Source organism: Balaenoptera musculus, chromosome 4, assembly GCF_009873245.2.
Source record: "Balaenoptera musculus isolate JJ_BM4_2016_0621 chromosome 4, mBalMus1.pri.v3, whole genome shotgun sequence".
NCBI classification, from domain to species: domain Eukaryota; kingdom Metazoa; phylum Chordata; class Mammalia; order Artiodactyla; family Balaenopteridae; genus Balaenoptera; species Balaenoptera musculus.
The window spans coordinates 16,397,556-16,414,131 of record NC_045788.1 but is presented as its reverse complement, the minus strand read 5'-3'; the positions used below and the strand labels follow the sequence as shown (position 1 = coordinate 16,414,131).

Genomic DNA, 16,576 nt, shown 5'->3' with positions numbered 1-16,576 from the left:
TCAGTCTATCAGGAGACATATGGCCCATGCCCACAAAAAACTCCTACACATTCAAGAACTCATGTGCCATCCTTATAACTAGTACAGCTCAGAGAAGGACAAGACACACATCAGGGGTTTCTATGGGGCAGACGGGCTTACAGGGGCATGAATGGGTACTTGCTCCCCTGAGCTCTTCTGGATACGTAAAGCATTTGTTCTGTCCAGAAAAAAAAAAAAAAAAGAAAGAAAGAAAGAAAGAAAAGAAAAGAAAAAGAAAGGAAGCAAAAGAGAGACACACACACTTCAAATTCCCAGGGCTCATTTCTATAGCTGAGGCTGTCCTGCAGGCTCAGCTCTCAGAAGGAAACTGATCCCAGGCCTGGGGTTTGGCAAAAGGTCCCTCTTGCACTGGAAAATATTTGTAGTCCAGCTTTGCCTTTATTTACCCAGAACATTTAATGTGCCTTTTTTCCCCATCTTTCACATCCGCTCAGAGAAGATGTTAATTTTCTGAAATTAAACACTTAGCTTGATTACTGTTTTGTTAATTGCTGCATTCAAAAACCCCTGGTGCTCCTGCCTGTTTAACATGGATGGTGCTGTGAAAATGATAGGCGCAGAGCTGGCGTGCAGGTGGACGGACAGCAGCGTCGGAATTGCCAACCCGACACCCCCACTGGTGCCTGCTGGAGCAGCTGGGGCCCTGCCTACGCGGAAGGGGGCAGCCCAGCCTGGGCATAGCAGAGTGTCTCCCGCAGGGCCGTGTTTTGGGAGGACAGTGCACCCAGGAAGTCCAGGTCTCACCAACATCTGCAAGAATGTGGGGTCTTAACTGCAATCACACTGCCCGCCCAGAGATGACGGAGGAAGGAAAGATCACAGAGAAAACTCAAGCCACACCATTTGCTGACGTCTGAGATGAGCTTAAGAAGGATCGAGGCATCCATTCATATATTTATTTGATAATTTATTAAATCATTCAATGAACATTTCTCTAATGCTGATATTAGAGAAATAATAGCACCTAGCTAGACACTGGGGAACAAGAGCCACTCAGGTGGGTACAGGGCACGCTCTCCTGGAGATGATAGTCGGCTCATGGAACTGACGTTTGCCAGAGGAGCAAGGAGCGGACTCACCACCAGACTCCTCCTCCCTCCTACCCCCTGTGCCGCGGCCACAAGGTGAACAGAGACTATCTCGTAATCCAGCTAGAGGTTCCCTCTGTAATGAGGGTGATAACAATCTCATTTGGGCTTTGAACAGGGGAAGGAACTTACTACATCTCACTGCCTGGCAGTCCCATTTTCACTGAACAAGCTGTGTATTTAGAGCGCCCAAGAGGTAGTAAAATGAGCAAATAGGTCCCTGGGGCCCATGGGGCCCTCTAGTCATCCTCAGAGCCACACAGCTGTTCTCGAGCTTTTAGCAGCATCTTAGGCACCGCTCAGGACCTGGAACAGGGAGCTTTCCTACACCCAACCACCGCGTGGCCCAGCATGTGAAATCTGTCCACAAGAAGTTCAAATTGGCCAGATAGTAAATAATAAAATATCCCACCCTGTACTGTCACTGTATAGCAACAACTTCCTCGGATTGAAATGCTTTCTAGCAATGACATGTGATCACATCCTAACTTTTGCAAAGTGAGAGCTGGCACCTCAGTGGGTTGTGGTGCCCAGAGACCAGCTGAGATCCCCCTTGGTGACTTTCTGGGTGTCCGAGCCCAGTCTCAGTGAGTGCTGGGGACCAGAATGGGAGCTCCCCAAGGCACAGACTCTGGTCTGTGCTGTTTGCTCCTGTGTTCCTCAGGCCTGGAGCTGTGAATGACACACAGAAGACCTCAATAAATATTTGTTGAGTAAGTGAATGGGAGCCCCTAGAAGCAGAAGCCAAGGAGTCAGCATGTGGAAGGCAGTCACAAAGATTGTGGCGAATGAATGAATACCTTTCCAAAGTTAATGTGCTTAAACAAACAAACAAACCCCCCTTTGAATCTCACTGTTTTCCTCTGAGTACATCAGGGTTTCTGGTAACATCCTAAGACCATCCCCTTAAGTTTTCCTTCTAAGAGCCACAGGAGAGGAAGATACCTGGTCCCCTGGCTGACCTGGAGGGAGCACCTGCCCACCCGTGGACCACCAGGATATATCCTGATCACTACACATCAACCAAATATTTATATACCAAAACTCATATGTAGGGACTAAAGGAGCCTGGCAAATATTTATCAAGGTTCTGTGCCTAGTGCTGTGGGTCCCTCCCTCATGACAGTGGGGTAGGCTGGGAAAGTCTGATTCTCTGCAGAGCTCACCACCTAGTGGAGAACCCAAGGCTGCCGGGAGTGGAAGGTCATGACTTTTGTCAAGGGCAATGCTATGTGATGACCTGCTCAACTCAAGAGACAACAACCCCTGTTTGCAGATGGCAGGACCTTTCTGAGGCCGCTTGGAAGTTCCTCCTCAATGCCAGGATTTAAGAAACAATAAAAACAGCCTTTTGGAAATTAACAAGGAGAAGAAAGCAATAAAATGAACTATGAAATTGAATTAAGAACAGTGAAATTTTCTTTGACTTAAGTTTTTTTTTTAACTTTTCCTTATTAACTTCAATGAAAGTTTTCCTTAAAGTCATTCCCATCTTTTTGATGTTCTGACTCAATCTTTTTCTCTGCTCTGGAACAAATTTCACCTGCTAATTTCCAGTGAAACCAGCACTTAAAAATGGACTAGATTCAGCATATGGATCTTAACACTACATTTTTACAGGCAGCAGCGTAATATTGTTTTAATATTTAATTTTGAGATTTACATAATATCTTTCCTCCAAAGAGCTCAATATATTGCAATATCATAAAATTCCTTTTCATATTCAAAGATTACTCTTTATGCATGCAAATACTATATTTAACCCAGGAATAATGCAAATTAGGTGATGTGTTCAGAGGAATTGGTGGGCTGGGTAATTCATGTGTGGGGAAAGTAGCATCTCTGAGTGACTTTAATTGTCTAGGAACTTTGAAAATGCCTTAAAAATGGACAAACTATAGGGACTTGTGATGACTGACAGAGTAGTGTAGTATTTTTTAAATAAAATTAAGTACCGGCTTGTGTCTGTGTTGTGGGCGCAGTGGATGTGTTAGCATTTCACATGCAGTTGGCACCACAGGCCATACATGAACTGTGTGTAATATAAACGTCAAACATAAATGCTGCTGATGCATCATGCAGGGAAGGGGAAAGTGCCGCTTCTCCAGACACATGATGAGGAAAGACAGTCAGGCTCCTCTGAGCGGCAGGTTGAGCCTGTGTCGGGTATACAGGTTCTGTTCCATCCCTGCCCTCTTCATCAACCTCCTGGAACACAGATTTCACTGCTCTCCTTTCTGGTGCCTACTCCTTCCTTGAAGAGTGGCCAAACCAATATCTGTCATTTATCTGATCTAGATGACATCAGTCCCAAACAAAGGGACCAGGGGCCTTGGAAGGAAACAACCTAGGGGAAAAAAAAAAAAAAAAAAGCCCAGCAAATTGCTGTCTGGCTCAGGACATAGTCTCAGAAATTATGCTCGTCTCCCAGCCCATCACACGGTTTGCAAAGTGATTGTCTATCCTCTGTCTCATTTGCTTGTCACACAGCGCTAGGAAGCAGGTGCCATTACACCCATCTTACTGTGGAGAAAGGAGGGATCACGGCAACTCAATGCACTTGCATGAGTCATGTGAGGAACAGAGAGAGGGGCCAACCCCACGTCTCCCCTCCCCACTGCACAGCTGCCACCGTGAGCCCAGGAGTCAGGGAAGGTGACTGCCCCGAGGGGGGAAGAGATGGTACCACACGGCACACTCACCATTCAAGCCTGGGTAAGTCAGACTAGCCCTCTGAATCAGAGGCTGCAAGCCACAGCCAAAAGGCCAAATCCAGAATTGGATTTGTTTGGCTCTCAAGTGTTTTAAAATTTTCTAATTAGTTGTTAACATTTTTAATCTGGATTTTCAGCTTATAACATCTGGCAGCGCTGGGTATGGCACCACTTGCTGGAGCTGAGTAGGGGCTGCCCTTGTTCTCCTCTTCATCTCCCTAGAGTCTCCACCACTCCCTCTTGTCTGACTCCGGGCCCCGTGTTGCTCCTCTCCATTACCTGCCTGGCCTCAGGGGTCTTTGAGTGTGTTCTCTCTGGCTCAGATGCTCCCAAATTTACTGACTTTATTTTACCACACTACCAGTTGATTTTATAGATGTGCTGGTCTGATTTGTCTTATTTATTTTATCCAAGATTTCCTCTGAGGTCGTCTTCCCCAACTCTGACACTCAGAATCTAGTTGGCAGAAAAGAGAAGTAAAGTTTGTCATTCACTTTAATTCTCTCTGACAGCCAGATGATCCGGCCATCAGTCTGAACCTGGGGCCAGGTGCCAGAGAGTGACTGCAGAAGTTAGTGGTGATAACAACCTCTCTGCAGATCGCTTGGCCACTGGAACAGAGAGAGTTCCACCTGATCTGGTCTATTTTAAACTCAAGGCAGCCGTATTCAGTGCAAGGCTGCATCCCTAAAGACCTCACGTAAATCTGAGCTTGCATAATTCATGACCAACCCTGACCAAAGGTGATGGACATTTTTTTGACAGCTAAAGTGGCCCAGCTATGTGGCAATAGCTTAGAGGGAGCTTACAAATTACACAGCTCACCGTAATGCAATTTTTGATCAGTCTGAGGATAAAATGGCCACAAACCTGAGTATGAAACCCAGAAACATCATTTGCTGGCTGTGAGATGCTGAGCAAATTCCAAAAGCACTCTGACCTCGGTTTCTTCATATGACCCACATCATTTTTGTAAAGAACTTGGTAGGGGCTTGGCACACTGGAGGTGCTCAAAAATGGTAGTCCTCTGCCTCAGCCTATGGGCTGCATGAGAATCCCATCCTGATACTCTCTGAGTGATACAAGATCCTTGAGTAGTCTGACTATATACTTGACTGGGGTCATCACAGAAGGAGATGAAGGCTCGCTGGATGTCAGGATGCAATAGACCCTTTGGTGTCCCCCAGTCATGCTGGTTCCGAGGGAAGAACTATACCTAATATGTATCCAATGGACCAAAAGATGACTACAAAATCTCCTTAGATCAAAATCTTAGGGTCAAGAGAAGGCTACTGGCTTCGTGATCACCTAGAGGGGTGGGATAGGGAGGGTAGGAGGGAGATGCAAGAGGGAGGGGATATGGGGATATATGTATATGTATAGCTGATTCACTTTGTTATAAAGCAGAAACTAACACACCATTGTAAAGCAATTATACTCCAATAAAGATGTTAAAAAAAAAAAAAAAGAAAGAGAAGCCTACTGGTGACTTTCTCTGATAGACTGTTACCAACCATGACTCTTTTTGTCGGGGAGCTAAATCAGCTAAGATGAGCTGCCTGCCTCCACTGGGCAGGGCTCATGAGAGCAACACGATGCAGCACCAACGTGGCACATCTGGGCAGCCCCAAGGAAGAAGAGCATGACAATCCTGCCTCTACTGGACAGTAAGAACGGCACGCCCAGCCACAGATGCCGTCCATAGCTCCTCAACAGAGGAGGAACCAGCCCAGAGCAGTGAGCAGACTCCCAAGATAGATTCTCACGTTCAGATCAAGCCCAAAACCCTTGGCAGACAACTTGTCCAAACCCTTCTCTCATGTGACCCTGATATCCATTGTCAGGATCCAATTCACCTTGGAACAACTTGTACCCCTCAACAAACACACGCCTATCTCCCATTTCCAACCAGAGGCAGGGGGAAGCCTTTCATGGCTCAGCGTCACAGAGAAAATTGTGGAAGGGTAATCAGCCTGCACACTGAGATCCCATCCACTCAGTCGGATGACACTGGCTGCCTCTGAATAACCGCTCTGTGCTTGGAGGCTATGATATGGGGAGCCCAGAGGGACTGTCCACCTTTTAGGGCAGGAAACAGAAGAAAGAAACAGAATGGATGGCCTGCCAATCCTCCTTCTAATCCCAGATTTCCCAAGCCCTTCAAGTCTCTGCTTCCTTATAGGAAAAATGGGAACAATAACGTACAAGTCACAGGGTAATTATGAAGATCAAATGAGTCTGTATATTCCAAAATTGTTTGTCAACTCAAAAGAGACACAAACTATGAATAATAACTATTACTCAATCAGGACCCACTCAATAGTCCCCCCACCATTTCAGTTTGGGCTGTTCCAGGCAGGGAATAGATACTCAGTAAACACTTAGAAGTTGATTTAATGATTGATTCCAGGATGGCTCTTGGTCAAATTCTTTACCTGCCGTCTACCTACTCATGACCCAAACAGTAGGACAAATGTGGCCACAGGTACTGACAAGGGTCGCACCATACCTGGAGGTCAGAGGGGGGAGGCTGACCTGGATCTTGCCCAGAGTGGAAGAGCCCAGGGCTGCTCTGGAAAGGGGACAGGCATATCATGACTTCTTGGTGATACAGGGGTTCATCCACCTTGTCTCTTAATGGATCTGAGTGAGTCACTAGGGATTTTATGATGCCTGTTATTTAGTCTCTCTTTCATCCCTTATAAAATCTGGGGCTTCCATTCATGTTTCTAAACTCTTCTTGCAGAGGTACAGGCTCGAGTGTTTATTTTGAAAGTTCTCATCTTTTTAAAGAAATATCTGTTTGTGGAAAGTAATTTGCATTCACATGTGGACTCACCAAACAGCCGCATGTTCCTCAGAGCCCCGCAGCCCACGAATGAGAAACCACTGGTTAACTTGACCTTTATTTTATAATAACCATATGCCACCAAGAAGCAGTTGCAACCTTATCTTGTTGATTGTAAACTTTCTAACACCCAAATTCCAGAATTCCCAAAGAGAAATCGTAGATTGGACAGTGACAATGGGGCTGGAACTACAAAATCAGGGAAGGTTAAGAATAAAGGGCTCATGAGAGGGCAAACAAAGGGCATGAGAAATGCTCCTGGAGGGGCCAACGGGTACGGACAAAAATAAATATTTTGAATATTGGTAACGCAGGGTCCCTTGTAGAAGCCCTGGTCCCTCAGCTCCACGGCAGCCTGGGAAGGTGCAGATGGCAAGACAAGCAGATGGGCAGGTTCGGGAATAGCAGGGTAAGGGAAGGGAGGGGCAGAAATCAAAGCAAACCAATATAAGTGGCAGGTTTGTTCACACATGCTTAGAGAGAGGGAAAAGACAGCCAAGCCCAGCGTAACATGACAGACTGGAAGGATTATTATTCCCAGAAGCTGGGACACTAAAATATTTCAGCCAGTTTTCTGCCTTAAACTCTCCAAGGGAAATACTGCTAACAAAGGCTGCTCATGTTATGTGCTCATCGTGATGTAGAAATTACCGTTCTCTTCTCTTTGAGTAAGACGGGCTGTCACAACCTTTGTCTCCATGGCACTGGGGCTGTGGTCACCAGCTGGAGGCTTCCACACTTCCACTCTTATTTTCTCGCTACACACGTATGCATGTAAACACGTGACCCTACGCATACATACAAACACGCACACACGAACACACACACACGCTCACAGCAACAACGCAGCCATCTGGATAGCCATGCTCTCCGACGACACCTTTTTTTCTTCTCAGTTCTAACAGCTTAAACCCAAGAATCATCTGCCATCAAAGATGCCTGGTATTACAAGAGGTGGAATGAGTCTCAGGATGGGGAGATGAGGACTAGGAAAGGATGGAGAAGAATAGAAGAGGTCAAGAATTGGGGGCTATGTGGAGGGAGAGAGAGCAAAGAGAAATGCTTGGCTCCTGCTATTCCACTAACAAGCTGTCCTTTTAGAATTTGTTGATTGAGAAAAATCCATAATTCCAAGTAAGATCATGGTCCACTGCCCACGACCCCCATCGTTGCCTATAGACGTGATCTTCATGTCCCCTCTGCAGCCTTGTACCTTGCCTCCAGGGGGGACATGGCTCATTTCTCTCTAGCTCCTTTGGTATTTACTGCATGCTTACAGCACACAATACTTAGAATATACCACCTTGCAGCTCTGTACTTTGTGTCTATGTCCTAGAAATTCTTCAGTTATTGAGTTTCATGGGAGGAACAATGGTGTCCAAGTATTATTGTACCCCTCACAGTGTCTAATCCATAGCTTGGCACACAGTAGATGCTGAATAACTGTCTCAATAATTGAGTGAATTAATAAATAAATGAGTGAGTGCATGAATGGACTGGTTAAATGGATATAAAAAGAAATGGATTGTTGCAAGAGGTGTGAAAAGTAATAAAAGGAAAAGGTCAGAAGAGCAAAAGATACAGAAATAAAGAGAAGAGAAGAAAACGCGTTCTGAGCTATGCATGCCACAGGGATGTACCAGCCATCAGGAGTGATCTACTGCCAACTATCTGAAGTCTCTATAACAGTGTAGCATTCATCTGACCAAGCTGTAAAGGAGAACGTACTGTTGAATTACATGGGTTTAATTGAAAAATAATCTATGAAGGCAGTACTGACTATCACATGATTTCTGGGAAGTTTCTTTCATTGGGTTGGCTAATAAAGCAGCACTGGTGTTCTCAAGATCGTGCAGTGCTTCTGCCCATCCACCCACCTACCCATCCATCCATCTGTCCATCCATCCTTCCAAGGACATTCGTTGAGCCCCAGCTGGATGCAGAACATTGGGTCCTACTCTGGCTTGGACGTACATCTTTGCTTTTGAACTGGGCACAAGAAAACCCCTCAGAATCCAGTTCATTCTCAGAGGTGAAACACTACAGCCTTTTCCTCCATGGTCACAAATGCCCATCGCCTGATACCTTCACTCCTGGGAGGAGGCCTGAGGGCAGACTAATGGGATATGTGTGGCCAAAGCTTTGTTCCTGCACAGAAGTGGCAAAGAGCCAGCCCCGCAGACAGACAGACAGGAGCACAGACACCTGCAGACTTACCAGCTTGGTTTGTGGTGATGTTGACTGAGACGTGCTGTGGGGGGAAGGGACTTTTGCTGGAGACCCCATTGATGGCCTGGATGTCAAAGGTGTAGGGGGTGTGGGCCCACAGGCTGCTGATGGAGACACGGCACTCAGTCAGGCCCAGCTGCCTGGGCACGAACTCCACGTTGTCATCGCAGCGGGAGCAGCTCCGGCGGTCTGCCCGGCACTTCTTACAGATGATGTTGTAGGTGACATCATCCCGCCCACCTGTCTCCCGAGGAGGGTGCCACTCCAGAATGATGGATGTCTCATTGACAATGGATATGACATTGCGGGGACCTGATGGCACACCTATAGGGAGACAACGAAAGGACAGTGAGGTTGGATAGAAGTTTCCCCAGCATCTCTCCATCTGTCTTTGGTGTGTTCCTACTCTCATCACATACACACATCCCCTCTCCTCCCTCAACGCCAAATCTCCATGCCTCAATCCATTCTGAGAAAAAAATGACAGACAGAGATGACAACCTGTCTCCCACTCCCCTTTTAGTCATTCCCACTGGGGTTTTCCCTCTTTGAATCATGTGTGCCAAGGGAGAGGAGGATGGAGGACTTGGGTACAAGTCCTTCTGTTCTCAGGACCAAGCTGCATCCTCCAGGCAGCTTTAGCATCAATAACATGTATGTATATTGGACACTTATTGGATTCCTTGTCTTTTCTTAATTGGTGTAGAACTCAAGGATTGAAGAATAGGAGTGACCCCTCATAAGACCCAACATATCCAGGCATCCTGCATAAAATCTCACACAATCTGGGATCTATGTGGTGTGTGCATGGCATTGGGAGTGTTTTTCTGTAGGATGGGCTGCCAGAAGACCTGGAGAGATGAATATTCACATTGCACAAGTTTTGGTGCATGAAGTCAGGAAATTCACGCAGCCACCATTTTTGACCCCATGACACTAGAAGAGCACAAGGGTTTGTCCCAGACACTCTGCTAGCTACTTTGCATGCATTTAACACCCTCCCCCCAAGAACGCTATTGGGAAGGTACAATAATTAACTCAGTTTTATTGAAAGGGAAACTAATGCTGAGAATGGGGACTGGCTATAGATCATGTGGTCTATGAGAACTAAAATTGGCATGGACACCACATCTGCCTGATTCCAAAGCTCACGTTCTTAACTATAGCCCTGTGCTGCCTGTTAGTGAAACTATCTTTTCCTACTAAGGGAAGAGTTGGCCTTACTCTGATATGATACTCCAAGAGTTGGCAGTCAAATCTATAAACGGACAACAGGAGATTTGAACAGACTGCCTCTCCTACAAATCAGCCTGGCTCACAGGGACTCAAGGAGGGCAGCCTCTTCCCTCTGGACAGTTCTGCCCATGGCTGCTGGTCACACTCTGGCAAAGGCTGAAATGCCTTGTTGCAAAACTCTAGAAAGCCTGGCCCCTAGTAGGAGGGCAAAAATGCTGCCGAATTAATGGCCGGCTGCAGTCCTGAGCATTTGGAGATTAAGCTGGAGAATCTCCTGCCCAAGAACAGAGCAGATCACAGCCTCTGGCTCCCAGGCTGAGCTCTGCTTATCCTCAATATCCACCTGATGGAAATGGATCCCTCCTGGAAGCACCCCCCCTTCCGAATGGTGGGCCGGCCGGAGCCACCGCTCTGGATAGTAATGCTTTCAGAATTCACGCACGTGACTGTCGCCAGCTGAAGGAAGACGTGTATGGCAATTCATGCTGGAGACAGGAATCAAATGCCAACACACAGAATGAGGGAATAACAAGAAGGTCGGGGGGCACCATGGAAGGATTCTGTGTTGAATCAGTCAACAGCAAGCAGCTAGAGCAGAAAGCAAATATTAAATCGGATTGTATTAAAACATGAAAGAAAATCAGTACTGTACTATATAAAGCCCATTAGGCCTGAGCTAAAGCACAACTTTCATGCATGCTTGTGACAGGGCAGGATTCATGAGGCATTTTTACTAAAGTCTTGCAAATAGTGTTCAAGAATTCCCCACCCTTATGCCCAAGGATGAACATCCATCTCTTTGCGAATCAGCACACAGCTAGTACTGGGCGGGCAGTCGGGACCACGCTAGGTGGGCTTCTACAGGGCATGGCCAGCCTCATCACACACTGCACTAGTCATTAAACATCCATATCGGCCGGTGCCTGTCTTAGACATGTCTATTTGCTTGGACTGATGAGACTCAGACCACAAGCTCCCAGTGGTCAATGCCATCACTGCCTGTCTCACTGTTACAGCAGACAGCCTAGCTTCAGCCACAGGCCACTGTTTCTCATGATCATAATAATTACGTTCACCAAGCGCGTGCTCTATGCCAGGCATGGGGTAAATCCTTTAACCATGTTATCTTGCTGCAACCTTATGACATCTTGAGGCTATCACTCAGAAAGCAGCCTTGGGCGGAGGAGCAGAGACAGGTACCGTCAGAGAGAGTGACCACCCATCCCTGCCACCCTTTGGAGACCTCCCCACTTCAGTTACCTCCTCTCTCCCTTGAACTTCAACTTCACCCTCTCCCCTAACTCCACCTTATCCCCTTAAACGTTCATAAGTCATTGCCATTTTAAAACCAAAATATGGTCACCTGGCGTTTCTTTATATTACATGTCCTCTATCTCCTCTCCAGCCAAGCTTTCCCAAAGTGGAGTCACACTTACGGGCCTCCCTCTCTCCCTGCTCAGCCAAATGCAGCCAGGTTGCTCTCGCACTCCACCACCATGCCTGCCTTTTTTGGATGGGGGGCTCCTACTTGAAAAATCCAGGGAACACAATTCAGTCCTTACCTTCCTGACAACTCCCTGTGTGGTCGCCACAACGTGGGAGCCCAACACACAGTCTGTCAGCTTATCTCCTTTCCTCGGATCTTTCCCTTCCTCTATATCTCCACTGCCTCACAAGGATGAGCCTTGTCAATTTTCCTGCCCTATTGCAGACTCCTAACAATTCTCTAACATCACTTTCCATCTTTCCTATCCATTCTCTCCTGCCAGGGTGTAAGTTCCAAATGTACATGGGATCATACAGTTTTCTACTCACACCCCAATTATTCAAAAGTTCACCCTCCTTTCCGAGTCCTTCAGGTCCCCATGTGGTCTTGCTGCTCTTGATCTCATCTCTGGCCCCTTGGACCTTAACCCTCACATTGTAACGAACAGGAAGATTCCTGTGATGTCCTGTGCACACTAAGCTCTCTTTACTTCCGCCAAGCCTTTGCACTGTGTTTTCTCCTCTGTCTGGAATTCTTTTCATTCTATCTACTTGAGGAACTCCTGTTCACCCTCCAGATCCAGCACGTTCCACCAGGGGTCATGCATCCCCCCGCTGGGCTTCCATTAGCCCATTTCTGGATGCCTAACTGAGAATCCACCATTGCACTGTGCTGGGCTCTTCTTACGTGTCCTCACCATGCTGTGGCCTCCTGGTGAAAAGGGGCTGGTGGCTGGTTAGTCTCCATGATTCTTATGCTCAGCATTTTGCCTGGGAGAGGCCCCATTCCACCAGTTTTCAACCTCTATGCAGTGTGCAAGGCTTCAGGTCACATGTGTGCACCGCTCTCCAGCATGAGACATGATGCCCTGTGGTGGGGCTGAGGGAGGATGCAGCAGCAGCAGTAGAGAGGACCCCGCTTGTGCCCCTGAATGGTAGAGGCTTTGGTGAGATAAAGGTGGCGGGTGACGAGCTGCCCCATCCCTGATCCATTAGTGTCCATGGCAGCTGGGGGAGACCAACCCTGGTCAGTACTTTCTCCATGTCTGTTCACTTGCTTCCCACTCAAGAAGAAAAGCAGTGGGTTTCCAAGAAGAATTTTTCAAGTTTATTTAGAAACAGGCTTCATATGAAGCAACCACCTCTCATTCATGGCTGCACTCCAGAGCAAATGCATCTGTGGGGCATGAACAGGGCTCTGTGGGAGCCGTGGTTGCTGAGTCCAAGGCCGCATAAATCTGAATCCTTTTCTTCCAAGGAGCAGGAGCAGACATTAAGAGCCTTCCCTGGAGAGCAGACTCAGACAGCTCGGAGAACCTGCACGGTGCCTGGGCTCCCCGTGCATACTTGTGGAAGTGGCCCAAGTGTGGGCCACAAACGATGGCTAGAACCCAATTCATTATTCATTTGTTCACTCACTCACTCTTTTAATAAATACTCTTGCACTGTTCTGGGCACTTGGGAAATAGGAAAAAGCAAACCAGACAAGCTCCTACTCCCATGGAGCTTACATGGAGAGAAAAAAACTGACAGGAAAAAAGGAAACACAGAGATAAAGGAGATGGTTCCAGATAAGAATAAGTGTCAGGAAATAAAGCCGTCCCTGGGCTCAGATTGTCTCCCCACAATGCTTGCTCCTGTCCCTTTTCCCACGAGGCTTCTTCCAGGCCAGGCAAGCCAGGCCCAGTGTCTGGGCAGCTAAAACAATGATTGTCCCCAAGTTTGTGCTCCTTTGTCCTGATGACAAGGGTGCATTCCTGCAAGTAGGCAGCCTAGTCTCTCCTGTGCCTGAACAAAGAGTCTGACCAGAGAGCAGATTTGGCCTCCAAATAAATCTCCCTAGAGGAAGCGCTAGGGCCATTTCCTACCCATCTAGGCTGCATCCCCTAGGTTTGGGGCCCTCCCCCTGCAGAGAGTATTTGGCCAGCACTGGGGTCCCCAGCAACATCCTCAGGAAGGAGGCCAATTGAGACCAGCAAGCCAAAACTTTAAAGGGGGAGTGGAGAGGGAGGCCAGAGAGAGAAGAAAATCTGCTTTCTCCGTCCTCAGAAGCCCTCAGGAAGTACACTGGCAGGGCTCAGAGCCAGGGTCTCCTTGTCTAAACTCCCTGCTCTCTCGTCCGTGTCCTCGTTTTTCTTAATTACATACAGACAGGCTTTTTGAAGCCTCTCTGATCTGTTGCCACGGTTACTACTGATGAAAGCTTCCTGCTGAAAGGGCTAGGAAAACTCAGTCCTTTTAAAGGATGGGAAAACTGCTGAGCTGTGATTCTCTGTCTGGGTGGAAGGAACAGGGTGGATTCTGGGTTGTGGGGATGGGTCTCCAGGGTCTTCCAGGATGTGCCTGAGAGGTTGGTTCAGCCTGCATGGAGCATGGATGGCGTTGGGACTTCAAAGAGTTAAGCAGAAATGATCCTTCTAGAGCCATAGGGCTAGCCCAAGTGTTGTCACATTGAGATAGAATCTCCTGCTTCTTAATGTGCTTTGGGCCAGATGATTATTTTTTAAAGAATCGAGAGACAGGGTGGGTGGGAGAGAGTAGTTGAGTTTATTTGTAGGCATAAAGCTGGAAATAAGAGCACTCTTGAGTAATCAAAGGGAAAATCTGCTGAAGACAGGTAAGCCCCAAAAGCCAATTTCTTTATTAGGAATCTTAATAAAGCCAACATCCTGGTTGTAGAATTTAGATGTGAATTTCTGGCTGGTCCGAGGTATAGAGGAGGCAGTGTCCAGCTAACTGTGCATTGCTGCTGCCAGGGTCTGTGTCCTTGTACCCCTCCCCATGGGGAGCAGATGAGGGTGACAATCACAGCGAGGCAATGCTCTCCTGGGAGGCTCCTCGTGCAGGCTGGAATTGAACTGCTCTGCGTAAGGCCAGAGATGAGGCCATCCTTTTTGTGTGCATGACCTCTTGAAGAATCTGATGAAAGCAACACAGATTTTCCTGAGAAAAATGAACATATACTTGTTTCCAGAGACTCTGAGAGGTCTCTGAAACCAACCAACAAACCTCCTAAATGTTCACAGCAACAAAGTTAAAAAAATATTCTCTTGTTGGCAAACCTTAGGGATGTGAACTTCTAAGCCTTAATTTTCTCATCTGAAAAATGGTAGTTTTGAGGATTTAATGAGATAGTAAGTCCAAGGAGTTTAGCTATGTGGTTGGTACACAGAAAAACTCAGTTAATGTCAGCTGCTATTAGTATTAGTATTGTCATTATTGGATGATCTGGTTGACCCACTCGTTGAACTAAGATTAATCTAATTCAGCCACTTGTTCCTTGAGCAGAAACCCTGATGCCCAGACCTATGCTGACATCCATGAAGATAAGAGGAGCCCATATGTTTATTAATGAGGCAAGACCCCTTACCTACAGAGTACTGGGAATTGTGGGCACGTGCAGTTAAGGGTCAAAGCAAGTGATACAGACACAAAGAGTTACAAACGGATGTTTGAGGAATGATAAGATCAATAAAGAACAAAATTTTTAGAGATGGTGTCTGGGCATCCTGCCTACAAGATTGGAGTTGTACTTGGGGAGAAACACCTTGAAGGCTTTCTGCTCTAGTCTATACCCTCTAGGACACCTAACCCTTGCAAGCACATCCTAGGTAGAGCCCTAGTCTTGGGTATAGGGCTGTGTCTCCAGAATGGTTCCAGCTCTTTTTATCTCCTGGGCTCAAAACCTCTGTGTACATCTATACATCTGCTTTCTGGCCTCCCAAGAGGCTGTCTGGCTTTGACCAGTATCTGGTCTTGCTTGTTCTCCTTCCTCCTGGCAAGGAAACCCCACCTTTATACTCCTACAGCAAACTGTGTTCTCTATGCAATCTTCCTTTAGAAGAAAGGGTTGAGATAGGGCTTGTGAATGAGCCAAAAAGGACATTTGATACTCAAGACTCTTGAATGCAGAGGTAGTGTCCTCGTGGCTGAGAAGAGTCAAGATTGTAGTTTGGAAATATGTGGTTTGCATATTTTAATATGGGGTGAGGATTAAGAAGGGAGAAAAAGGGAGATCAGAAAATAACATCAGGGATAGGGATGGCAAAAAATGTGTGTTGTGAGGGGCCAGGAAGACATGTGAGGAGTGGTCCAGGACTGGTTACCAAAAGTGATAGTACTATCAGGACATCTGTTTCCTCACTGCTCACTGTGACATAGCTACTTTAAGGAACCATGTCTGAGTGATTGGAAGGCTTCCTAGGGAAGAATAAAGGTCTTTGAGATTTTATGGAGAAATAGGGAGAAGAGGCAGACATGGCAGTGGGGGCTATGAAAGTCTGAAGAGGTTTTTTATAAAAGCAAAATATGCAGGAAACTAAGTCAGGCTTGTGGTTACGCCTTTGCCCTCAATACAGCGTACAGGGCTGAAAGCAGGATGGGTTGGAGGGTAACATAAGCCAAAAAAGGGAAATTTTGCAAATGTCAGAAAGGCTGTAGAGCTACCAAATAAACATGAGGTCAACTTCATGTTCAGCTGTGGTTCCTTCTTTGGTAACTTGTTCATTGAAAACAATGTCAAAACAAAAAATGTCTCTCTATTCTCTGGCTGCCCCGTGTAGCTTTGACACTCTTCAGACTAAGTTCAGCTCTCTCTCTCTCTCTCTCTCTCCATTTAGCTTTCCCTCCTGAGGCACCAATTCCTCTTCCACCATTCCTTCACTTGGTGTAGACTTCCTGGGAGAGATTGGACAAGAGGGACCACTATGCTAGAGGAAAGGGTTGTGACGTGGTGTGTCGTGCAGGTTCAGCACCTTGGAGAGGGGCATGAGCCTGAGCACTCCCACTTTCACTGGGGTTCCCTGGATGGCAGTGGGCAGTTCCCAAAGGTCCTCTGTCAGGCACCAATAACACCACAGTAACAAGGGTCTTTGACAACAGGGGTTGTAAATTTTTGTCATTAAGGGGGTGGGGTGTATGACTATTTGAGGCCG

The 16,576-nt window shown here is 46.9% G+C and overlaps 1 protein-coding gene across 2 annotated transcripts in view; it reads right to left on the bottom strand.

Moving 5' to 3' along the window:
• The window catches only part of EPHB1 (EPH receptor B1), a 428,957-nt gene that overhangs the window by 114,447 nt on the left and 297,934 nt on the right, over positions 1 to 16,576 (bottom strand). For both annotated transcript variants that reach the window (XM_036851877.1, XM_036851878.1), the window contains exon 5: positions 8,910 to 9,245. In XM_036851877.1, coding sequence (XP_036707772.1) covers positions 8,910 to 9,245 — 336 coding nt within the window. The remainder of the gene's footprint in view (positions 1 to 8,909; positions 9,246 to 16,576) is intronic.